Source organism: Morchella importuna (genome assembly GCF_003444635.1).
Source record: "Morchella importuna strain M04M26 chromosome Unknown Morimp01GS044, whole genome shotgun sequence".
Lineage (NCBI taxonomy): Eukaryota > Fungi > Ascomycota > Pezizomycetes > Pezizales > Morchellaceae > Morchella > Morchella importuna.
In genome coordinates, this window is record NW_025763441.1 from 140,989 (window position 1) to 165,613 (window position 24,625).

A 24,625-nucleotide genomic window follows, 5' to 3' on the forward strand; every position below is an offset into this window, starting at 1 on the left:
GCTGTGCTGGTACCCGTGATTGTTCGGGGGGCGTTGCGACGCCGCGCCTGACGCTCACGACTGGCATCGTACTGTACCTTTGGGCACAGTCCATTATTGTTACCCCCTATTTTAAACAATATCTGTACTCACCTGTAACGGGGGCGGACGTTCTATGTATCGGCAGAATCCAATAGAATAGATGCGGCCATGCAAGATAGAAATCAAGTTGCAGATTATTCAAGATACGATTACTAGAACTCATTAATCTTTAAGGGCCCTGCTAACAAGTAGCATACTTGATAATTCTCTCATGAAGACTGGAGGAATCGGATCCTTGGACATAAGGGGTCCTAAATCCATCAGTTGATGCAATTCTTATGGAACAGCGGCTTGCAAATGCATCATTTGATTCATAAAGTCCTCAAGGGTTCAATAAATGAATCAGGCTACAAGTTTGCTGACGAGTTTACCGATGACATTCCCTACCGCTGACAATTTTAAATATGGCTTTCCGTAATGCCGATGATTTTATCTACACCTTTCCCTACTATATACTAATTTCCCTGTATCTTTACCTACAGTTTTCTCTACTATCAATGATTTTACCTACACTATTCCCTACGACTTTCATTTGGAATATTGTTAATTCGTAGGGAGTGGTTTAGGTACGATCGTCCACATTATGGAAGAGTAGGATCATCAAACAATGAATACTACTGTTCCTTGTATTTCTTCTCTCTACAGATTATTGACTTGGGTATTTTTTGATCTCAGGTTTGGGTACATATACCTATTCAGTTCCCTTATACATATTGGTTGTAACATCCCCTATTAATAAATAGAATGGTATAGGTGACAAGCCTCAAGTTAGATACTCCGAATGATTTATGTTCAATCCCCCCCATTCCTTTTACTTTCCGTCAGAAACATAAGCCGTAAAATAATTACTAAAATCGTAGACCTAACTGGTGCATTTACTGATGTATTTACTAATGCCTTTACTTATGCCCTTACTGATGCATTTACTAACGTATTTACTGATGCATGTCTACCGTTGTACATACATATAGCTGATATATAATTCAACTCTTGACGAAACGACGCTGTGATGCATTGGCGATGCATTAACTGATGCATTATCCATCTGTTTTAGGCGCTGGATTCGATACATTTACTGGCAGTTTTGACTGATGCATTTATGATGCATTTACTGATGCATTTCGTACGCTGGTAGAGAGAACGAAACGGCTGGAGAATACTTTCCGTGGAGTACTAATCGCTTTTCATTTAGAAGGAGGTCAACGAAGACTGACGGATAGGAAACGTACTCATGAAGGCAGAGACTGGACTCAAGGGTTGGGCATCGGTTTGGGGTTGGCAGATTGCAGTTACAAATTGAAGTCTGTTAGTGGCCGCTCTCGGTTTATTCGTCCTTGCACCCGCTCTGGCTCCAGCTCTGGCTCTGGCTCCGGCTCTAGCCCCAGCCCTGGCTCAGTTCCGGTTCAACCTGACTGCGGTTAATCTGACACGTAAGCCAGATTGTCAGAATGTAGATTGGGAACATGGTAAAACTCTCGATCTAGACTATATAACTAGGATACACCACCTAGACCTCGAATAAACCATCATCACTTCGTTCTACTCTTGAGTCTTCATTGCGGCCTAAGTGAACAGAACGCCACACAACGTACATCCATCCCTACATACACCTTTGGATCCTTTGTACGCCAATATCTCATTTAATGGTGATTCCTAAAAGAAAAGCAGCAGGTTGCCATAAATAAAAGCTATTCCGCCAAAACAACGTCCCCGAACACAATCACCAACCCGTATCCCCCATACCATATCATCTTCGAAATAGGCCCCACTGAGCTGTCTCATTCCCCCAGCGGCAGATCAACTATCCATACTATCTCACGTATGGCCCACCCATGAAACAATTTCCTTAACGCCTCATTCCGCCGTTCCGCTAGCTTCCGGCTCCGCTCGCTGGCACTCTCCTCCCCCACTTTCTACCTATCCGCCTCCGCCTTTAACTTCACCTGAACCTCAGCCCTCAATCTCGCGTGAACCTCCTCCATCTTCATCCCCGGCTGAACCTCCGCCTTCATCCTCGCTAGAACCTCCTCCCTCCGCCTTGTCCTACAACTTCCGGTCTTCGGCCTTTCACCCCCCTGCATCTGCGCCGAGTCCCCAACCTCTACACCGACGTTCTCGGCCTGCACATTCATCTGCTCACCCTCCACCTCCCCCACCACCCCCCCAAACCCACTTTCGGCAACTCCACTCCGTCCGGGAAGGGTGTTGTCCACCAACCCGTCAGCATTCATCCCCACAACCACCCCGGTTTCCGTCCTCTTCCACTCTGTCTCAGCCTTGAGCCTCTCAGTCTCCGCATCAATCATCATCTTTTTACTCCTCACCATCATTGCCTCTGCCTCCAGCCGTTCTGTCTCTGCCACCGCCCTCTCAGCTTCTTTCCACACCTTTATCGCCTCCGCCCTCAGCCTCTCCGTTTCCCTCCCTACATTTTCTGCCTGTGCCTTCAACCTTTCCATCTCCGCCACCGCCCTCTCCGTCTCTGCCCTAATAATCCTCTCCGCCATCTCACCACTCCCTGTGGCTGTTCCTCCGCCCTGCCCCGTCAGCGCCTCCACGTGGGCCACAGCCGCAAGCTTCGCAGCCGCCTCCACCGTCGCTGCCAGCCGTTGAAGCGCGAGCATGCATTACTCAGCGGGCAGTATCTCCTGCTGCTTGGATGAGATGAGGTGGTTCAGGGCCTGGGTAGCGAGGGCGAGAATGTCGGCGGTCTTACACCTGGGAGAGGGTTAGCTGTTGTTGTTGGAGGTGGGTGGGGGGTGTGTACGCTAGTGTCATGGTTGAGTGGAGTTTTGGACAAGCTGTGCGGTGCGGGGGAACTTGAAACTTGGAGGTTGAAGGTGTCAGTTGCGGTGTAACCTTGTATATATCCCTGCGCCCTATGCTTGGCTGGTTGGATGCCTAAATTACGCGCGCAGCGGGTTGCAACACTCTGAGTTATGATTGGCGGATGGGATATGTATGCGCATACCTCCATCACGCGCGTTGTCAGGCTGTTGGGGTAGTCAAGGCATTTGCTCGATGTGTTATTCTCAAGTAATAGGAACGAGACGATATTATTTTTTCTTTTTGTTTGATTGGCTACGGAGATAAAACCTGCCTTCTATGCAGGCCGCACACTCCACAGGAAAGGTATGGCTGACCAGCTCTACCATGGTACGAAATGCATCAGTAAATGCATCATAAATGCATCAGTGAAAGTCGTATAACGGGGCTACTATCAGACCGTTATAATAATACCTGTTCTACTAGTCAGAGCCATACGACCCTAGAGTAATCGCAGCTTGTTCTTCATCGATGGGTGAGGACAAGGGCAGGTGAGCCCCTACCTCTATTGGTATGGAGGGTAGGGATCTTAGCGAGCAATGAGCCTCATGAGTCACACCAGGGGATTGGATAAAACTAAAACAGAAGGACAAGCATGCCGATAGGAAGGGTAACCCCTAACATAAATTACCCTACCTTGGTGGTCGACCTTTGAGGTGCAATAACTTTGCAACCGATGTCCTGAAAATATGCTTTAGCACTTCAGAAAGGATGCTGGCGGCGCTCCGGTCAATTTGGGATAATCTAATAAACGCGTTGCGGAGTTGAGGAAACGCTGCAAAAAAACACGTTTTAGACCCCAAAAATAACCCACGGGGTGTCAAACCGCCGGAACCCTCCTGTTTCAGCCCGGTGCAACTTTGGGGAGTAGGAGTACGGCCCATGATACTAAAGCAAACCTCGCTTTACAGACACCAAATCTATTCTAAAAACAAATTGAATAAGCAATTGCCATCTGGTCGGTTGTTTCCGCTAGTTCTTAGGCTCCCAACCAGCTCTTAGCAGAGATTGCTTGATTTGACTCGGGCGGGAGTTCGTCCGAGGTGTGGTAGCAACTCCTCTCGCCCCTTATAGGAAATAGTTGCTGAGCCCCTGACTATTGACAGGCAGTTTGCCCGTCAGAAACAATGAACCTGAACAAGGGCCCCGAACTTCTATAAAGAACTCGGTAATGCCCCAAGTTGGCCTCTCATAATCATCGGATATTTACTAGCAAGAAGACCCTTTAAAGTTATTAAGTTTCTAGACTACAAATAACAATCAAGCAAAACAAATTCTATCTTTCTGTCGAACGAGTCCCATCATAACTCGTTCGCTTCTTTTTATCATTTCTACCTGATCAAAGTCACGGTCGTGCCCCATCATAGCACCCCCGTTACAAGTCGTCAGTCAATTTATCAAGCCTTGTTCCTAGAACGTGTGGATAATGTATCAATTAATGCATCAACTAATGCATCCTTAATTCATCACAGTCTCGTTTTGCCCAGAGTTCGGGAAATACTTATATCAGGAAAATAGAAATGCAAAAGTGTCGGATTTCTGAATCATGTGTTGAAATGCGTCAGTAAAGGCATCAGTAAACTTGAAGACATCAGTAAAAGCATCAGTAAAGGGATCAGTAAAGGCATCGGTAAAGAGATTAGTAAATGCACCATACCGAAGAACACTCCTGCCCTGATGTAAAACAAACGAACCTGGAGGGATTGAACCTGAATCCTTCCAATTATCTAGCTTAGACTTGGAGCTTAATACCTGTACCATTATAACTTTTCAATATATAGCACTTACTCAGCTAGTACAAGTAATACGTATAAGTTGACTCAATAGGCCCGGGTATATGTAGCCGAACTGGAGATCCAAAAATATCCAAGTCAATAATCAGTAGAGACAAGAAATACCAAGAACAGTACTAGTACTAGCAGTTTTCGTGGTCCGACGATTTTCCCTACTACACCTTTACCTACTGTCCACTATTTTACCTACACCTTTCCCTACTTTGAAGTACCGTCGACGATTTTACTACCTACACCTTTCCCTACTAAATACATACTGTCGACGATTTTCCCTACACCTTTCCCTACTGATTGACAATGTTCCTCAGGAAAGTTGTAGGGAAAGGTGTAGGTAAAATCGTCGACAGTACTTCAAAGTAGGGAAAGGTGTAGGTAAAATTGTCGACAGTAGGAAAAAGTGTAGGTAAAATTGTCGACAGTAGGTAAAGGTGTAGGTAAAATCGTCAGCAAATGTGTAGCCTGATGCATTTATTTAGGCCTCGACAAGCTTATGTATCAACTGATGCATTTGCAAGCCGCTTTCGTATGGGAAATGCATCAATTGATGCATTTCCTGTCGTGGTAGAGCGGTGTTTTTTTTTTTTTAATTCACTAATTGCATACAAGTCTACAATTAGGGAAACGCTCGACCTAGTTTTTTTAACTCCGCCACCGCTGAATCTCCTGTGTTTGGGATGATTACATGCGCACAGCCTGAGTCATAACGACCTTTGGACGGTTACTATGCTGACAACTTATTTAAGCTTATTTCTGGAATGCATTGGAGAGTTTGCGTTGCACAGAAAAGAAAGAAAAAAAGCCAATACACCAAAAGAGACTCCCGAATATAATACCATTCAATCCAACTACACTATCACTCTTGCGACGATTCCTGTGAGCGGTCAAATTCCCTAGCTCCGAGCCGGTGTAAGTAGCTCCTATATCTCTGGTACGGCTCATACATGAAGGGTTTTCTCAACAGCTCATGCTTGTGGTTCTCTGGTTACCGCCTCTCCTGGCCGACCTTCTCCGCCTCTGCCCGCACCACCTCCACAATCTTCGGGTCATTCTGCTTCAGTTTCCGGTGCGTCCCCGCCCTCAGTTGCTCCATCTCATCCAATACCCGGTCCAGCCCCGCCTTCAGCTTTTCATCCCTCGCCTTCCCCCTTGCGTTAAACTCCGCGAATAGAGTCGCTATACCCATCCTTTCCCTTTCCCACACCTGTGCCTCCTTCTTGACTTCATTGTTGAGGTTCTCTGCATCCACCTGCATACGCTCCATATCAGCCTTCAGCCCCTCCCCTTGCTTCTTGAAACATATCCCTGCGCCTCCAGTGCCGGGTCGGCGGAGTCCTTTCTGCCCGCCATCTCCGTCTTCAGCTACTTCGGCTGTGCCTCTGCAACAAGCCCCCCTTCCTCCTGGAATGGCAACCTCCGCATCACCCTCGCCGACCCGGTAAGATCCTTTCTCCCCACCGTCTTAATCTCCGCCAGCTTCCGCTCTTTCTCGGTCTTCCTCCCCTCCGTATCTGCCTGTAGCCTTTCGGCCCCCTCCTTGAAAGACCACCCCTGCGCCACTCGCGCCGAACTGTCAAGGTCCTTATCGTTCACCTTCTCAAACTCTATCTCCACCTTCTTCCGCTCTGTCTCAGACCTCAGCCTCTCCGTCTCCGCCGCCGCCCTCTCAGCCTCCCTCCCCACATTCTCCGCCTCCTCCTTCAGCCGCTCCGTCTCGGCCCTAATAATCCTCTCTATAATCTCACGCTTCCCTGCCGCTGCTCCTCCGCCCGCGATGCCCTGCACGGTCGGCACTTCTAATTGCGCCACCTCCGCGAGCTTCGCCGCAGCTTCGGCCGTCGAAACGAGCTGTCGCAGTGCTAGCGTGTAGTACTCCGCAGGGTGTGGGCTGGAGGACATGAGGTGATAGCGCGTGAGTGGCTAGCAATGAATTCAATGATACATCGGTTTAATAGTATAAACCGGTTCGACCGTTAATAATAACGAGATAGCTAGGACAGTTCGGATCTCTGTAGTTGATGGTTGAACTGAGACGGGCTTCTACTTGAATTGGTTCAAACTGTTTTACCATTAAGGCACGGAATTAGCCGGATCCCCACATTAGATAATCACTGTAGATCACTAGAAATCGATATCCCCTCTCTGTGACACATAAATACACATTCAGGGTTCTGCAGACCGAGTGTTTGGGGAGTCCAGGGGTCCGGAGATCTCCACATGACTCGGTGAGACTATGATGTGCCTTGATGAGCTCAGTATTTGCACCATGGTGTATGCAGTACAAACCATACAGGAATCCGGGGCATGCAGTTGGTACGGTTTGGGCTTTCAACTAAATGGTAATGGTGAAAGTAATACAGTTCTTCTTCACATACGAACCGGTTTAAGCTAATGGATTCATTGGTGGCTACGGTGAGATGGTTGGCCGTTTGGCATCTGGGAGTCGGTTAGTTGTGGTTGTGAACTTGTGGTGGGAGATGCCTGGGAGGTGGGTGCAGGAGTGTAGAGTGTGGAAGAGGGTACGTATGGGAGTGTCCTCTCCGGTATTTCTGACTTGCGGTACGGACGGTGGGGTTTAGGGTCATTTGTGCTGTGGGAAGCAAGCCTGAATATTGAAGTTCAAGGTTGTAAGAGAAGGTTGTGGTTCAGGAGCTTTATTTGAAACCTAGATTAGGCGCGCGGGTTGAAACGGTTTCCGCTTTATGATTAGTGATTCAGCCGCGACAGGCCTGAAAATGCAGCTGCAAAGTTTCGCGGTATTTTTGGCTTCTACTCCAATTCCAATTGCGCACGAGGGCGTGTATTTTGCGTTCCTTGATACCTACTGCAGAAGTACTTCAGTATCAGGGATAAGTGGGAAGCCACCCTTCACGCAACCTTGACAGCGTCCTATCTACTCATTTATCCATGATGCCAAGGCACATATATGTTTCCGCGTTGTTACGCTGGCCGCGGCTAGTGGGTCTACTCAACTTGTTGTTCTTTTTTTTTCTTTCTTTTTTGGTTAATTAATACTCAACCTGTTGTCCTGTCTTGCGTCAATCTGATAGGTTGGCCCACCTTGTCAGACAGTAAAACGAAAACACCGTGTCGCTCTAGATCTAGACTATATCACTAGACTAGATCTCCTAGACTGCCAATCAACCATCCTCGCTTCATTCTACTCTTTCCCTTTTAGAAATTAATGTTAAATGATACATCGGCGTAGAAAGCATCCGGGGGCTCCGGTAGAGGATACGTGCACGCTCTGCGGCGTTCTGTTCTCTTAGATTACAATGAAGACTGAAAACAGCTGGTTGACAACGAAAAATCTTCCGCCAAAACAACGTCCGCCGGACAAAATACCACCAATCACAATCCCCGGTACCCGATCACTTTCCGAAGAGAACTCTATGAACCGTCTCATTCCTCCTGCTTCCCAAGTATCTCCATTGTCACTGTTAAGGCTCATTCCCTAAAGCCATTTTCTGAACGCCTCAATATGCCGTTTCTCGAGTTTCTGCCTCTCCTCGTCGAGTCTCTCCGCCTCCAGTTTCTTCCGCTCTTCCTCCTCCTTCAGCTTTGTTAGAATGATTGCCCTCATCTCGGCCTGCATTTCCTGCGCCGTCTTACCCGTCTTGGCTCTCGCTTTGCGTGTTGTTTTGTGATTTCTGACCTTCGGTGTTTCAACCTCTAGCACCATCTCCACCTCCGGCCCGTCCATCTCTACTTCTGGCACACTCTCTGGCTCCGTACGGTCCAAGGGAGAGATCGCCCGCTCCTCCCGTACCGACCCGGCGAGATCCTTTCCCGACACCATCTCCCTCCCCGGCTTCCCCCGCTCTCTCTCCCCCTTCACCCTCACTTCCTCCGCCTTCAACCTCTCCCTCTCCGAATCAATCCTCATCTTCTCACTCCTCACCATCATCGCCTGCGCCTTCAGCCGCTCCGTCTCCGCCACCGCCCTCTCAGCCTCCTTCCCCACCTTCTCAGCCTCCGCCTTCAGCCGCTCCGTCTCGTTCTTTACCCTTTCCGCCTCGGCCCTTAGCCTTTCCGTACCACCACCCCCGCCCGTTGCTGTTCCTCCTCCGCCATGTGCCGTCACCGCCTGCACATGCGCGACCTCCGCGAGCTTCGCTGCGGCTTCGGCCGTTGCGACGAGTTGTCGCAGCGCCATAGTGCAGTGCTCCATCGGTAGAAGCGTCGTGAGGTGGTTTAGTGTGTGGGTGGTGTGGCTGAGCAGCGCGAGGATCTCGGAGCTGGGGTTGGGGTGAGTCTAATTGGGGGGCGGAAATGGGAAGCGGGGGATACGTACGGGAGGGTCATTTTTGACATTCTGTGGGAGGGCAGGAGGTTGGAGCTTGAGTGTGTAGCTGGCAATGCAAGAAGCTTATCAGCTCTACTTGTGGTTGCGTCGATGCCTAAATTACGCGCCACGGGTGGGGGTGGCGCTTGCAATGTCTCTTGCTGTAGGATTAATGCTTCAGCAGCGGGTAGGATGTATTGAAATCTTTATTTGCGTAGTTTCACCTTGTTCGGTGTCGTGATCCTTACACGATAGGCTATGCTCCAGTTAGAGGTGGTGAAGGTTATCTTTCTTTTTTTTTTTTTTAATTAGGTACCGTGACAAGGAACTATGCTTGACACGGTTCAGTCACGCAACCGCTGAACCATCTTTTTGGCACGATTTTTTACACCAGGCCTGAACAACAACAACCTTTGGATAGTTCTACGCTGACATCTTTAAGGGGTCATCTTCTGTTTTTAGGGATATAGAAATAAGCACGCAAATTTACTTGTCGACCACCCCATATCACTCCCGGAAAAACCGCGTGAATCATCTCATTGCCTCCACCCGTAGATCTATCTCCATTATCCGTATCACGGCTCATCCATAAAGCCATTTTGTCAAAATCTCACTCTTCCAGTTCTTGATTTTGGGCCTCTCCTCGAAGGCCTTCTTCGCCTCCTTCTTCTTCCGCTCCACCTCCACATCCGTCCTCGCCTTATCCTCCCCGGTCTTCGCACTCCCACCCTCCTGCACCCGCACCCAGCTTTTAATCTTCTTGTCGACCACTCCCGTATCCCCAGTCATTCTCTCCATCTCCGCCATCATCCCGACCGTCTCTCCCCCCAGCCGCTCCCAAGATATCCCCTGTGACTCCCGCGCCGATCCAGCACCATCCGTTAAATCCACCATCTCCGTCTCCGCCTTCTGCCGCTCTGTCTCTGCCCTAATCCCCTCCATCTTAACCGCCAGATTCCCCGCTTCCTTCTTGAAGTATTTCCGCTTCGTCTCCCGCGCCGACGCGGCATCGTCCTTCCCACCCCACACAGTCTCCCCCTCCACCTGTGTCCGCCCAATCAACGCCTCCTTCTTCCTCCGCCCCTGCTCCGCCATCGCCCACGCCCAATGAGCCTCAAGCTCCGGTGATTTCGCTTCGGGTACTGACGCCATAAACGCTTTCACGAACTTCTCTGTCTCCACCTTCGTTGGCTCCGCCTCTGCCTTAACGCTCGCCGTCTCGGCATCATTCCTGCTCTTTTCACTTCTCTCCATCGCCAGCCCCGCCTTCAACCTCTCCGTCTCCGCCAGCGCCATCGCGGTGTCTTTCGCCGCCTGCTCTGTCTCCACCGTAATCATCCCCTCCATCTCTACCTTCAGCCTGGCCCAAAAGGATCCCTCTTCCCCACCGACCCCGCAAAATGCTTATGCTTAACCCCCGAACCTCTCCCCCTGCACATCCATCCGCGCCGTCTCCGCATCGATCGTATCGCCTCGCCCTTCAGCCTCTCTGTCTTGGCGGGCTTCGCCGCGGCTTCGGTCGTTACGACGAGCTAGCATGCTGCGGGCCGTGGGCGGCGAAGACGAGGGTAGGTGCTGGAGCATGGCGGTGGTGCGGGCGAGAAGGCCGAGGATGTCGGAGATGTATTGGTGTGGTGAGTATCGTATAGGCTAGGGCGATAGTGGGGTTGGGGGGCATATGTACGCGAGGGTTGGCATTGTTGGCGTTTTGGGGGTGCTGTGCGGTGTGGAGGAGAGTGGAGGTTGGAGCTTGGGGATTGAACCTTGGAGGTTGTGAGTGGAGGTTGGAAGGGTGGGTTGTCGCTTGGTTGGTTGGAGGCCTTAATTACGCGCGGGGGTGGCGTGTGATCGGCGCTGTAACAGCCGAGTTGTGTACCTGCATGTTCCTGCTCTACGCCGGCTGCTAAAACTATGGCGCAAGAAGGCATGGAGGCAAGAAGGCATAGAGGAGGGCGTGTCAACTTCAGAGGAATCCTTTTTTGTATAGGAATTACAAGGAAATTCTACCGTTAGGCTAGGCGCTAGTATCATCATGGGAGCGGATATCCCAATTTTTCTATACCTTGATTGGCTGCAAACGCCGGGGTTTACACACCTACCCATCGTGGCTTGAGCCATATTGTGCCAATAAAAAAAGCCGGCGAACACAAGACCACCAACTCCCCTATTGCTATTTGTGGTAGGAGGAAGGTTGCATGGAATAAGGGCATTAGACAGGAAGAGTTTGCGGTAGGAGCTGTTGGTACTGGTTCAGGGCTAGGGTTTAGTGGGTCACGAACGGGTTCACAATTTAGTAGTTAATGGTCATTTTCTGTGTTTGGAAACAAGCAAGCAGGTTTACTAGAAAAATACCACATATTACTCCTGGAGACAGCCTGTGAATCGTCCCATTCCCTCTGCGCCCGCCTACATACCTATCTCCATTATCTCTCCTACCACTCATCCATAGAGCTATTTAATTTCTCACCACCTCATTCTCCTGTTTCCTGATGACTTTCTGCCGTCTCCTCACCGGTGTTTTCCGCCTTCTTCCGCTCTCTCTCCAAATTCATCCGGGCAATCTCCACCCACTTTCGCGCATGGTCCGCCATCCTCCGCTCATCCTCCTCGTTCCGCATCGCCTTGTAATAATCCATGCTCCGCGGCGTTGCCTCAATCTTTGCCTCCATCCTCGCCATATAACCCCCGGTCTTCGGCGTTTCCCCCTCCTGGACCTGTACCTCCTTCGCAACCCCCCTGCCGACCGTCTCCACCTCCACCTTCACCCACTCCGTCCCCGCCGTCACCCGTTCGGGCTCTGCCTTCCTCCTCTCGGTCGCCGCATTAGTCGTCAGCTTCTCACTCCGCGCCAGCATCGCCTGCGCCTTCAGCCGCTCAGTCTCCGCTACCGCCCTCTCCGTCTCCCTCGCGACCTTCTCCGCCTCGGCGTGTAGCCTCCCCGTCTCCGCCACCAACCTCGCAACCTCCTCGCTAGCCTTCTCCGTTCCACCGTTGACCCCCTGCCCCTCCCCACGCTTTTCACCTTCTCCATCTCCGTCATCACCTCCCCCGTCTGAGACAAATCCCGCCCCGAATTGTGGCCCAGCGCCTCCACATGCGCAACGTCAGCGAGCTTTCCCGCGGCCTGTACTATCGCGTTAAGTTGCGCCAGGGCGGACTTGCGCTCGTCGGCGCAGTGCAGGGCGTGCTGGCCGGACAGGACATGGCTTAGTGCACGGGTGGCGAGGGTGAGGAGGTCGGCGGTCTTGCACCTGGAGGGGGGTTAGCGGCGGTTGTGGGAGGTTGGTTTGGGGGGGGGAGGGTGCCTACGCTAGTGTCATGGTTCTATGGGGGCTTTGTACAACGTGGGAGGAGTGGTGGGTGGAGGTTGAAGCTGGGAGGTTGAAGGCATGGTGTGGATTGTCGTGCAAGGTTATCTACATATCTACCTGCGGTTGGGTTGGATGCCTAAATTCCGCGGTACTTCAGCTACGGACGAGATGGGCCCCATGTGCACGTTTTCGCGCTGTTCATGTTCGTGAGCGTTGCGACATCGGTTGTTCTCGCGTGCAATGGAGGAGATATTGTATTTTTTTTCTCTTTTTTTATTAGGTTGCCTACGGAGTCAAAGCTCCGTTTTTACGCAGGCCATGCTAAGAGAGAGGTAGGGATGAGTGGCCGGTTCGTTCGGCCGCAACCGCTGAACCGTGGTTTGGCACGGGGTTTTAAAACAAGCCCTAAACCAAGATAACCTTTGTATGGTTTCTACAATCAGATTTTCTTTACTACTCACTGCTCGAACACAAGGTTTCGGTTCGCGCAAAAAAAAAAGAAAGAAAGGAAAAGGAAAGAATCATTCCGCCAAAAACGCATCCCCACACTATCCCCTCAATCCCGTCACCATCTCCTACTCAGGAGCATGCGAGCTGCTCGCTAGTACGGTCTGGAGCATTATCTTCGCGACAAATGTCGTCGGACACTCTTGTCAGCCTCTGAACTGTGATATCTGTTCTGGATTGTGATATGGAAGCTGCTCTGACCTCCTGGTCAACACGCCCCGCCCACCAATATTCATGGCTGGTACGTCCCTTTCACCCAATCTTGACCACTGGGATAGGCAATCGGTGGATGAGACAGTATTGGCCAGTGGAGCCCCAGGGTTAACATTGATCACTGGGACGGCTACAAGGCATTCTCAACTGGAAACCTATTAGCTAGATATATTAGGTGAATATACATGATTGAGATTCATATGCAGTCTTTTAGCCATCGGAGACTAAGCTTCCAATGGGACCCATCTAATATGGACCTCCCGGGGCTTAGATCGGAGTGATCCTTCAAACACAAGGAGATATTTATCAATCTAACAAGTGAAAGTACAAATATCATACATTCCATGCCGCCATTTCTGCCTTTGTGTCAATCCGGTGTTCTAGAACGTGGTATGTTAAGACTATTCAATGGAAGTGGCAGCGGAGTACTGTTGGGCCAGCCCATACTTCAGGTATGGTTAGACGGGTTAGCGAACGGTGTCTCACTGGTTAAGGAACATTGTATTATCGGTGGCTGAGGGCCCAGTGGTCAATATCATCCCATTGATCAATGGGTTGACCCAGCCAAAAGGTTGATGGCTGGGTCCACGGGGGCGTCAACGGGCCGTGGGTTGAACGGGGCAGCCCGGGCCATAGGTTTTATTTGATGGGCCAGGTCGGGTGGAGGTCAATATTTGGCCCGGGTTAAATAGGCAGGCCCGGGCTTCAAGGTGCTCATACATTATTGGCGGTTCGAAGGAGGGTTCACAGACATTCATACATTCGTTACCCTAAGCGGCAGGGAAAACTACCGCACATTTGCAATCTTACCCACCTCTAGGCCACGAACATAATAAATCAAGCAGATGTAAACTAGTTCATATGGACGAACACCCCTATTCATGTAAGCCCGGGCTATTTAGCTTGCGCCAGGACGTGATTTTGATAGCATGGGCGGGGACAGGCCTGGCCCATTGACACCCTTGGGCTGGGAAGGGTTAGCGGACAGGGCGGAACGTCCACAGTTCTTACCGTTAGTTCACAACCCTTTTAGTATTAAAGCGTCATTTTCTGTGTTTTGAAATAACCAGACGAGTTTACTATCCAAGCACCACAAATTACTCTGCAAAAACCCCGCGAATCGTCTCACTGCCTCCGCGCTTGTCTAAACATCCCCATCAATTATCATTGATACGGCCGCGGCCATTGACGAAGCCACCGCCGTCTCAACATGTCGAGCCTCCGCATCTCCTCGACGTCCTCCCCCGCCTTCTTCCCTCCCCGCTCTGTCTTCCTGCCACCGCTCTCGCTGTCCACCGCCGGCTCGGCATACATACTGTCCGTCTCCGCCCTCATCCTCACCTTCTTTGCCTTGACATTCTCCCGAAAATATATCGCCTGCGACTCTTGCGCCCACCCGGGTAGATGCTGTACGTCTGCCACCGCCCTCTCAGCCACTTTTCGGGCCTCCATCGCCTCCGTCTCCGCCCTCTTCCACTCTATCTCCACCTTTAACCTCTCAGTTTGGGCATCAAGCTTCATGCTGTCACAGATCATCACCCTTGTGTGCGCCTTCACCTTCTCCATCTCCGCCACCAACCTCTCAACCTCCTTCTTGGCTCATTCCGCCACGGCCTCTGCCTCCACCTTTAGCACTTCCCCTCCGCCTTCATCCTCTCCGTCTCCGCATTGAGCTGATTCGTCTCCGCATCGATCCTAAGCTTCTCGCTCCTTGCCATCATCGCCTCCGCCTGAAGCTTCTCTGCCTCTGCCAGCGCCTTCGCAGCCCCGTTACCGGCCTTCTTTGTCTCAACTACCAACTGCTCGGTCTCCGCTCCCACCTTCAACCGCTTGGTCTCCGCATTCAGCCTCCCCGTCTCAGCATCTGTCTTCATCTTCTCACTTCGCACCATCATCGTCTCCGCCTTTAGCCGCTCCGTCTCTGCCACCCGCAACGCGGCTTCTGCCGTGGCGGCGAGCTGTCGCAGTACTGGTGTACAGCGCTCTGCGGGTTGGTCGGAGGACAGAAGGCGCTCTAGGGCTTGGGTGGTCCGGTCGAGTAGTGTAAGGATGTCTTTGCTGGTGCGGGGGTGAGTGCACTGTAAGGTGATGAGGGGGGAGGCGGGGTGGGGACATACGCGAGCGTCATTTTTGGTCCTCCGGTGGCCCGGTGCGGTGTGGCGGAGTTTAAGCTTGGAGGTTGTGAGTGCTTGGTTGTTGGAGGCCTAGATTTCGGGCGGGGGTTGCTTCATGATTCGAACTTTAGCCGCGGTGAGTGGCTGACTAAGCGGGCAAGATACCCACCGAGGACTGCAGTGATCCCAACGGTTGAAACCGGTTGTATTCGGAGGTCATACCATACCGAACTGAACTGAATTACATCTCCAACTGAACTGACCTCAACTGTCTTGAAACAGGGCGCTCGGCACATTTCATAGTTCTGGAAGATTCTCATCATTTCATTATAGTATTTGTCATCGGCGTATGACTCACTTTCCTATTAGTCATTCTATTACCCACACGTCCATGACTCATTATATTTCTTTTGTACTACCTTTCATTAGTATAAATACGGGGCATTCCCCCCTCTAGCTAGAACAATAACACGATAAATTACTTTACTTCTCCTACATACTTTCTCTAGGTTATGAGCCCGGAGACCACTCACGCTTATACACTCTTCACCATTTTTACCACAAAGTACACTTTCTCGTTTCACTTTCAATCATGTCTGAGAGGAGCATCAAAATTCCCGCACTCCCATGCAAGCTGGATGGTCAAGGCCATTACACTGTATGGAGGGACCTTGCTACCCGAATGTTGAAAGTTCACGATCTGTGGAACTTGGTCAATGGTTCGAGTAAGCGTCCCGTGTTGACAACCATCACCACTACTGTACCTACAACGGCACCACAAGCAACAGGAAGCGCAGCCGAGGCTGATGAAGACGAAGAAGAAACCTCCGACAATGCCGAAGAAATCAGCGATTGGGACAAGAAGGATAACCTCGCGGTCGTATTCCTCCAATCTAACATCGAATTCGAAGTTATTCTCACGCTGACACCAGCCAACACCGCACATCACCTCTGGACTCAACTCGAGGACAGATTCGATCGGAAAACCGTCGCATCCCTCCACTCGCTCCTCGCTAATGTCGTAACCCTACAGTACACACCCGACAAGGGCATCAAGGAACATCTAACCCAGTTTAACACTCTTTGGTCATCCCTCCTCACTAGAACTAGTAACTCTACGGACAAGACCAAAGACCCACTCGGTTACCACCTTCACCAACTCGCATCTGTCTCAGAAGCGAAGGCATCCTTCCTACTCTTCTCACTCCGGCACGAATCCCTCGAATCAGTCGTAGACAACCTACAAACCAAGCCCAACGTCACTTTCGATGACGTTTACGAAAAACTGTTGGATCTGGACTCACGGCGCAACAACGATGGACAGGCGGCTGGAGAAGCCTACACAATCAGGCGAGGAAACCCAGGACACGGAAACAACAACAGAGTCAGGAGGCCACGCAACAACGAAACAGGAAATCGGGACATCACATGCACCTGGTGCACCAAGAATGGAGAATATGCAAAAGGCCACACGCACAAAAATTGCCGGAAACTCAAAGCTTTCAGAGACAAGGAGAAGTCCGCTGCATCTGGCAATCTCAACGTCGCGTCTGGTACTGCATTTCACACAAAACTTGACCTCTCTTGGATCCCCGATCTTTCTGGGCTACCCGCACTCGAAGAAACTGATGTATTTACAATGCCGGTTGACTTCGACCTCACCAACTTCTCAGATGACACCTCGGATATTACCATGGAAGACTACTTTGGTTTCATTGCAGGACCTTCCACCACCGACAACAAGGCATGGATCTTCGACCCTGGTGCAACCAACCACATGACCGGAACGCTGGTTACCGACTCAACTCCCCACACTGGAACAGTTACCGTTGGAGGAGGTCGCAAACTCCAGATAACCGGAATTGGCAACGTCACCATCAACGGATCACATGGCCTGATCACTCTGCAGAATGTATTCTTGATCCCCGAATTAGGCAACACCAACCTGATGTCTTGGTCTTGCATCGCTAAAAAGGGATTCACCACAACTGGGACGGAAGACGGCTTTACCATCTACAAACCAAACAGCAAGGAAATCATCGGGATCGCTAACGCAAATAGTACTGGTCTTTACATTTTCGAAACCAAGGAACCCTGCGCACACCTCTCTGCCGCCACCAGCTTCTATGACTGGCACCAACGGCTCGGACATCTCCCCGCTTCCTCGCTCTCACGGCTTCGCACCATGGTCGCCGACCCCAAGTCTCTCCCCACATCTGGTCACATGGAAACATGCAACACATGTGAACTCGCCAAATCAACCAAGTCTCACCTCGCTCCCCTCACCGAACCACAATCCAAACAACCACTGGAACTAATACACTCAGATCTGAGCGGCAAGTTCTCGACTCCTTCTCTGGGCGGTTTTAGTTACTATATCACCTTCATCGACGATTACTCTAGGTACGCTCACCTCTACTTCCTTAAAAAGAAGTCAGATGCAGCAGCTGCCACGGAACGATATATCGCATACATGGAAAATCAATTGGACAAAACGGTTAAACGGTTTCGAAGCGACAACGGTGGCGAGTACATCTCCAATGACCTTCAACAATTCTTTGCCTTCAAAGGCATAAAGCATGAATTCACTGTACCTTACTCTCACGAATCAAATGGAACAGCAGAACGCTTTAACAGGACTATAGCAACAATGGCACGATCCGCCTTGCTCGACCACAACCTCCCAAAAAATCTATGGGCAGAAGCGATCAACACCATGGTAAACGTCAAAAACCGCCTCCCGCATAAGTCACTCCCGAATATGACACCATACGAAGCACTTACCGGCAAGAAACCCTTTATTGGGCACCTCCGATCCTTCGGTGAAACAATGTTCATACACATACCCGTCGAAGCACGACCAGCAGGAACAAAACTGGACGCAAGGGCAATAACGGGACAATTCTGCGGATACGGAGAGTCTGAAAAAATCTGTCGCGTCTACATACCATCACAAAGGAAAGTAGTTCTCTCTCGTCATTTTAGGTTTAAAGGTACATCCGTAGGGGAAGAAATCGAAGTCAAAACAAAAACCGACACACCCCCTAAACCAAAACAAATCGAGATCAAACAAGAACCACTCTCACGTCCGTCAACACCAAAACAACATAGAACATACGACGACGACCCAAGTGACGACGACATGATCAACCAACAGATAATGCGCGAAACCATGGAACATTTCTCCGACACTGATTCGGAAGACCACGCAAGTATAGTGGGGGCCGGCTATACGAGGCCCGCCACTGAATGTACCCCGCATGATGATAATGAAACAGATACTGATCAACCGAGACGTAACCCAGCAAGGGAACGGAAAGCTCCGGTCAGATACGGACACAACATCCAGCATGACACCACCCTAACAGAACCAACAAACTATCACCAAGCGATCAACAGTCCGGACTCCGAAAAATGGCAGAATGCTATGAAAGTTGAACTCGACTCACTCGCAAGGAATAACACATGGAATCTGGTCAACACACCGGATCACCGCAAACTGGTCGACTGCAAATGGGTATACAAAATTAAACTCGGGCCCGATGGCAACCCCATACGGTACAAAGCCCGACTAGTCGCAAAAGGTTTCTCACAGGTCCCTGGTCAAGATTTCGATCAAACCTATGCCCCCGTCACCCGATACGAATCCATCAGACTACTCCTCGCTCGCTGCCTTCAAACCGGTGGCCAATGCGATCAGATGGACGTCACAAGCGCATTTCTATACGGCGAACTTAAGGAAGAAATCTACATGAAATCTCCTCCAGGCTATCCTACTCCCGGCAAAGCATGCAAACTAATCAAATGCATCTACGGCCTCAAACAATCCTCAAGGGAATGGTATGCCCGCCTCTCAAAAGCGCTAATCAAAATAGGATTCAGAAAAGCAGATTTCGACCCTTGTGTCTTTATACACAAAACAGGGGAAGTTGTCATCGCAATATACGTGGACGACATCCTCATCTTCTATTGGTCCGCTGAACGCAAAAACCGCGTCAGCCTCCTCCTCCACTCTGAATTCGAAATGACGGAAACTGGCACAGCCAACTGGGCACTCGGAATCCACCTGATCCACACTAAGACTGGCATCATCCTATCACAAGAAGCCTATCTCAAGCGTGTACTTATCAAATACGGCTTCAACGAATCCAGACCTGTGGCAACACCCATCGACAACAACGTCCACCTCCAAAAAGGAACGGAAACTGAGAAAATCGACGATCCAACAATTTATCAGTCGATAATCGGTTCACTCATGTATGCAGTAATCGGCACTAGACCCGACCTCGCTTACACCGTCACCATGCTCTCGCAATTTTCCTCCTGTCCCACCAAGGCACATCTAGCTGCAGTCCATCGCGTCCTTCGCTACCTCAAGGGTACCCTCGATTGGTCACTCTTCTACGCCAAAACGCCACCAACTGCACTAATAGGCTATAGTGATGCAAGCTATGCCTCCGACATCGACGATCGCCGCTCATTCACCGGCCACTGCTTCATGCTAGGGGAAGCTCTCATCTCCTGGCGCTCTTATAAGCAACGATCCGTCGCCACTTCTACAACTGAAGCGGAATACATGGCCCTCTCAGACACCAGTCGACAACTGATCTGGTTAAGGAATGCAATCCACGAGCTGGAACGAAAACCGAATCTCTCTTTTATTTTACGAGGCGACAACAACGGCTCCCTCTCTTTGGTTAAAAATCCTGTCTTTCATAAAAGGTCTAAACACATTGACGTACATTTCCATTTTGTTCGGGAACGGTTTGAGGATGAATTATTTGAACTGGAATATATTTCTACGAACGAGAACGTGGCGGATTTACTTACAAAGGGATTGGATAAAGGCAAACATGTTTTATTTTCTTCTACTATTCACTGTGGCTCACGAGGGGAAGTCTTGAAACAGGGCGCTCGGCACATTTCATAGTTCTGGAAGATTCTCATCATTTCATTATAGTATTTGTCATCGGCGTATGACTCACTTTCCTATTAGTCATTCTATTACCCACACGTCCATGACTCATTATATTTCTTTTGTACTACCTTTCATTAGTATAAATACGGGGCATTCCCCCCTCTAGCTAGAACAATAACACGATAAATTACTTTACTTCTCCTACATACTTTCTCTAAACTGAACTTGATATTGGTTCTAATGTTTGACACCAGCCAAGGTGGCTCGAGCCTTGAGTACCCTGACTTCTGGGTGTAGCGTTTCCTTACAAGTAGGGCGCTACCCCAAAGTCAATACAATATAACAGTTCCCTGATCGATAGGGCTCCCGATTCGTATGTTCTGTTAGGTACGATGAACCCTGGACCGGACAGCACAGCACCATATCTCTAACTACACCTCGGAAACCCTCTACGCCGATGTCTCATTAAAATAGCTGGCTACCATAACCAAAAGACACCACGCCTAAACACCGTTCTTGAACGAAATACCACCAACCCCACTCCCCCGTACCCTACCATTCCCAAAAGATCCACTTTGAACAGTCGCATTCCCTCCTCCGCGGCCGGCTGCATAACGCCTGTAGAACTTCTTGAAATAGGGCGCTCGGCACGTTTCATAGTTCTGGAAGATTCTCATCATTTCATTATAGTATTTGTCATCGGCGCATGACTCACTTTCCTATTAGTCATTCTATTACTCACACGTCCATGACTCATTGCATCTCTTTTGTACTACCTTCCATTAGTATAAATACGGGGCATTCCCCCTTAGCTAGCACAATCAACACGAACAATTACTTTACTTCTCCTACATACTTTCTCTAGAACTGATGTACCTTGACCGGAAAAACAGTCCTCCGCCGCCTGCTTCTGCTGTTTCGGGAATTGCCGCCTCTCCTCGTCGGCCTTCTCTGCCTCCGCCGTCTCCCTCAGATGTGCATTCAGCATCATCTGAACATCTTTCGCTGTGGTCCTCGCCTGAGCATCTGCTTTTATCCAGGCTTGAACCTTCTCCGCCTTCGTTCCCGGCTGAACCTCCGCCCTCCTTGCCTTAGGACCCACGGTTTTGCCCCTTTCTCCCTCCCTCATCTGCACCACCTTCTCAACTACCTTACCGACCTTCCTTTCCTCTGCCATCATTCCCACTGTCTCTGCGTTCACCCTCTCCGCTCCCCCCTGCGGGGATATCCTCTTCGTCTCCCGCGCCGACTCTGCGAGATCCTTTACCACCACCACCGCCGCCTGAGTCTTAAACTTCTCGGTCCGGGCCACCACCGCCCAAGCCTCTTTCCCCACCTTCTCCACCTCTTTCCCCACCTTCTCCGCCTCCGCCTTCAGCTTCTGCGCCCCACTCCCCCCGTCCCGGGCCTAAGCCCTTCCGTATCACCCCTGCCTTTTTCTGCTCCTCCGCCCTGTGCAGTTATGGCCTGCACATGCGCGACCTCCGCGAGCTTCGCCGCTACCTGAACCGTTGCCGTGAGCTGCTGCAGCACCAGGGTGCAGTGCTCCTCGGGCAGAAGTGCTGGGAGTTGGTTCAGCGTGTGGGTGGTTTCGCTGAGCAGTGTGAGGATCTCGGAGCTGGTGGGGGGGGAGGGGGGGTCAGCCGAGCGATCAATGGTGAAGAGGGGATACGTACGGGAGTGTCATTTTTTGTATTCTGCGTGAGTGGAGGAGGCGCGTGAAGCTTGGAAGTGTAGGTTGTGATGCGAGCTTATATACCTGTGGTTGGTTGGATGGATGCCTGGCGCTTCGGATGCAGCCGGGATACGTACGTGATTGCTTCCATGCACCATTTCTGGCGATATAGGGCCGTGATCTTTACTTGATAGATTCTGCTGGAGGTTTTAAAGATAGAATTTGTTTTTTATTGCCTGTTCTTTGATTAGCTACCGAAACACAGCCTGGGTTTTATGCAGGTCACCCACACGACCCGCCGGGTTCAGCTACGTAGCCGCGCGCTAATCCACAATGTATCCCAGTTCTGACCTCCTCGCGAACGCTTTCCACCCACCGATGTTTTTGACTGGGATACTCTATTAACCAATGGGACGGTGTTGACCACTGGGCCGCCCCTGTCACTATTAAAGATCAGTGGGGTCCGAACCGGCAAAAGGAAGAATATTCATTAGCCTGCCACTCGCCCCGAACTTACTCCATCAACCTTGTAAGGTCTTAACTCATCCTGAGGTAGGCAACGTGTTCGTGCTGGATACTAATGTGTTTCACCGTGAACATGATCGGCACTGGGAAAGTGATATCACATTCGAAGACTCCCTCGCTGCCGTTTGAGGCCTCTTGACAAGACTTCGCGGCCACTCAATATAAGGAATTATATACGTTTTTTCAAAACCCTTGATGACCGGACCGCTGCCAAACCCTTCCCCCCTACAGTAAAGAGCTCTAAAGCATCTGTGGCGCTATCTAAATCATACTCTTTTGTCTTCTTCCGCTCTACTGTCCGCTGTTTCTCTGCCTCTAACAATATTTCTTTTTCTTCATGTTCTTTTCGCAACTGAACTACTAGATCTACTAATACTACAAGTGGTTTTGTTAATACTCTTTTTCTTTTTACCTTTTCTCACTCCTTCATACTAAATTCCTTCTCCCTAAGCTTTGTAATCTCCGCTCTCATAATGACATTTTCTGTACTTTCAACTGCAGCGGCTTTTACCAGTTACTCCACCATTCCCCTCCTATGAATTGAGGGGGTATTTTGAAATAGAACCATGGTACGCTTTGTATGACCCCATATACTCTTCCCATTTGTAGGGGTTCTGGGTGAGGTCAATGATGCGGGGCGGGCTTTGGTTGTCTCGACGCCGAGCTTGGAGCTGTCAAAAACCCGTCTGGGGTTGTATGGGTAAATTCCAGTTGCTTCAAATGCGCTTTTGATATTACTGACTGTATAGGTCCTTTCCCAAGCCTTTACTAACAATCTATAACACAATCATACCTAGGTTGACAATAGGACTGATTTCACATACGGGTAAAATGCTCCCTTGTATATCCCGTACCCATGACCTTCTAACCAATCATCTAATATAGTTGAATAATTCCGCTGCAGTGGGCCAAAGAGACCTACATTAAGCAGCTATAGGAGGTGTGTCGAATAGGTGGGTAGGTAAAGGGAAATGATATCATTGTTAAGGCAATAATCAAAGCTTTCTCATGCAACGTGTGATGTATGACCATCCATTATTAGTAACCTAGTATGTCCAGCTGCTCTATTGAGTATTATCTTATATTATGTAAGATTTTGGGTATGGTTACAGCTCTTTTATACTAGCATCAAAATCCTACAGCAAATAACCCAGTCCTATCTCTCTCTTGGTCCAGCCAGTACTCGAATAGCTAAAAAATGCTTTCACTCCCTCTTTGACCAATGCGTGCTAACCTTGATATTGTGCAACATCTTTGTAGCCAATCATAGGAGGTAATACTCGACCCATAGCTGATACTGTCTCTAGTACAGTAATTAATTCTCGTAGACCATCTTGTATTTTGAAATTCCCCTTATTTCCCTGCTTGCATATGACTTTAACGGCCGCTGGTTTTCCCATAAGAAATCCCTTGTTGTCTATGTTATTAGTGTCGCCTAGAATGGTTCGATGTGTTTTCACTACCTTCAACAGCTGATACAGAGTGTCAGTTTTAATAAGAATTCTACAATCGGTCTCATACGTTCTGAAAGAATACTCGAATGATTTGTGCATTGTTGGCAAACCCCGCTGTTTTTCTAGTCTTACATCAAATTTGGACTCTAGTTCGAGATGCCTAGTAATAAATCTGCTCGTCCAATTGGCCCCTAGAGCGGGACTTTTAACCCCGTTGCGTCCAACAACATGAGTTGCCATGTCTTTCACATTTTTCATCCGAGTCGGAAATCCCCAATCATATAGTCGAAGAATCCACTTGACAATTTCCTCTTCATCAATAGGAGTGAGCAGTTGCTGATATACATGAGCTTCTCCCTTGTGCCCCTTGCCGGCAAGACGGTTTCTGAACCTTCTGTAGGTAATCTCATGGGCGGTAGCGGCATCTTTGATATTTTTTAATTTGCCGCTCCTATAATCTTTAATGGTGGCTTGTGCTGGGGTTTCTGTGGGAGCGGAACTGGATTTTTGCTAGTGGGCTATAGTAAAGTGGAATTGATTCTTTGACGTGGTAAAGTATCACTCCGCTGGATCGTTGCCTTTCTATACTATGACTCCGCTGTATCCTCATGCATTCCATGAAGGGGCTTACAAATCTGAATCACCTTCCCGGATCCGATCATGTTCACGGTGAAACACGTTAATAGGCAACATAGGACGCTCGATTTCACCATTCACGAACAGGGTTTGCATAAACCTTTCAAACCGCCTGTATAACTCTACTCCAATCAGCGGAAAATACCCCTCTTCTAGTTCTCATTTAATCAGAGACTACTATTTCTTTATCTCTTTGGCCTCAAGAATGAGGTATCAACAACAACGAACACAAACGTCATCAAACTGGAGAGAGAAAGGAGCAACGAGCATACACAAACTCATGGCTGATG

The 24,625-nt window shown here is 49.7% G+C and overlaps 8 protein-coding genes across 8 annotated transcripts; all 8 read right to left on the minus strand.

Annotated features, from left to right (window-relative positions):
* Positions 1-1,994: 1,994 nt before the first annotated feature.
* LAJ45_10298 (uncharacterized protein) lies at positions 1,995-2,859 on the minus strand (the record flags this gene model as incomplete). The annotated part of the gene is made up of 3 exons (XM_046119825.1): positions 1,995-2,680; positions 2,798-2,799; positions 2,849-2,859. The coding sequence occupies 3 exons, from the start codon at positions 2,857-2,859 to the stop codon at positions 1,995-1,997; spliced, it is 699 nt and encodes a 232-aa protein (XP_045966962.1).
* A 2,823-nt stretch (positions 2,860-5,682) lies between these two features.
* On the minus strand, positions 5,683-6,596 carry LAJ45_10299 (uncharacterized protein; the record flags this gene model as incomplete). The annotated part of the gene is made up of 2 exons (XM_046119826.1): positions 5,683-6,076; positions 6,133-6,596. The coding sequence occupies 2 exons, from the start codon at positions 6,594-6,596 to the stop codon at positions 5,683-5,685; spliced, it is 858 nt and encodes a 285-aa protein (XP_045966963.1).
* Positions 6,597-8,151: 1,555 nt separating this feature from the next.
* LAJ45_10300 (uncharacterized protein) lies at positions 8,152-9,002 on the minus strand (the record flags this gene model as incomplete). Its single annotated transcript, XM_046119827.1, has 2 exons — positions 8,152-8,935; positions 8,992-9,002. The coding sequence occupies 2 exons, from the start codon at positions 9,000-9,002 to the stop codon at positions 8,152-8,154; spliced, it is 795 nt and encodes a 264-aa protein (XP_045966964.1).
* A 562-nt stretch (positions 9,003-9,564) lies between these two features.
* LAJ45_10301 (uncharacterized protein) lies at positions 9,565-10,566 on the minus strand (the record flags this gene model as incomplete). The annotated part of the gene is made up of 2 exons (XM_046119828.1): positions 9,565-10,342; positions 10,406-10,566. 2 exons carry the CDS (start codon positions 10,564-10,566, stop codon positions 9,565-9,567), a joined length of 939 nt encoding a protein of 312 aa, XP_045966965.1.
* Positions 10,567-11,453: 887 nt separating this feature from the next.
* On the minus strand, positions 11,454-12,302 carry LAJ45_10302 (uncharacterized protein; the record flags this gene model as incomplete). The annotated part of the gene is made up of 3 exons (XM_046119829.1): positions 11,454-12,034; positions 12,199-12,233; positions 12,292-12,302. The coding sequence occupies 3 exons, from the start codon at positions 12,300-12,302 to the stop codon at positions 11,454-11,456; spliced, it is 627 nt and encodes a 208-aa protein (XP_045966966.1).
* A 1,875-nt stretch (positions 12,303-14,177) lies between these two features.
* Positions 14,178-14,534, minus strand: LAJ45_10303 (uncharacterized protein; the record flags this gene model as incomplete). Its single annotated transcript, XM_046119830.1, has 1 exon — positions 14,178-14,534. The coding sequence occupies one exon, from the start codon at positions 14,532-14,534 to the stop codon at positions 14,178-14,180; it is 357 nt and encodes a 118-aa protein (XP_045966967.1).
* A 107-nt stretch (positions 14,535-14,641) lies between these two features.
* Positions 14,642-15,141, minus strand: LAJ45_10304 (uncharacterized protein; the record flags this gene model as incomplete). Its single annotated transcript, XM_046119831.1, has 2 exons — positions 14,642-15,071; positions 15,131-15,141. The coding sequence occupies 2 exons, from the start codon at positions 15,139-15,141 to the stop codon at positions 14,642-14,644; spliced, it is 441 nt and encodes a 146-aa protein (XP_045966968.1).
* Positions 15,142-20,548: 5,407 nt separating this feature from the next.
* LAJ45_10305 (uncharacterized protein) lies at positions 20,549-21,878 on the minus strand (the record flags this gene model as incomplete). The annotated part of the gene is made up of 3 exons (XM_046119832.1): positions 20,549-20,764; positions 20,902-21,426; positions 21,858-21,878. The coding sequence occupies 3 exons, from the start codon at positions 21,876-21,878 to the stop codon at positions 20,549-20,551; spliced, it is 762 nt and encodes a 253-aa protein (XP_045966969.1).
* Between the last annotated feature and the right edge of the window lie 2,747 nt (positions 21,879-24,625).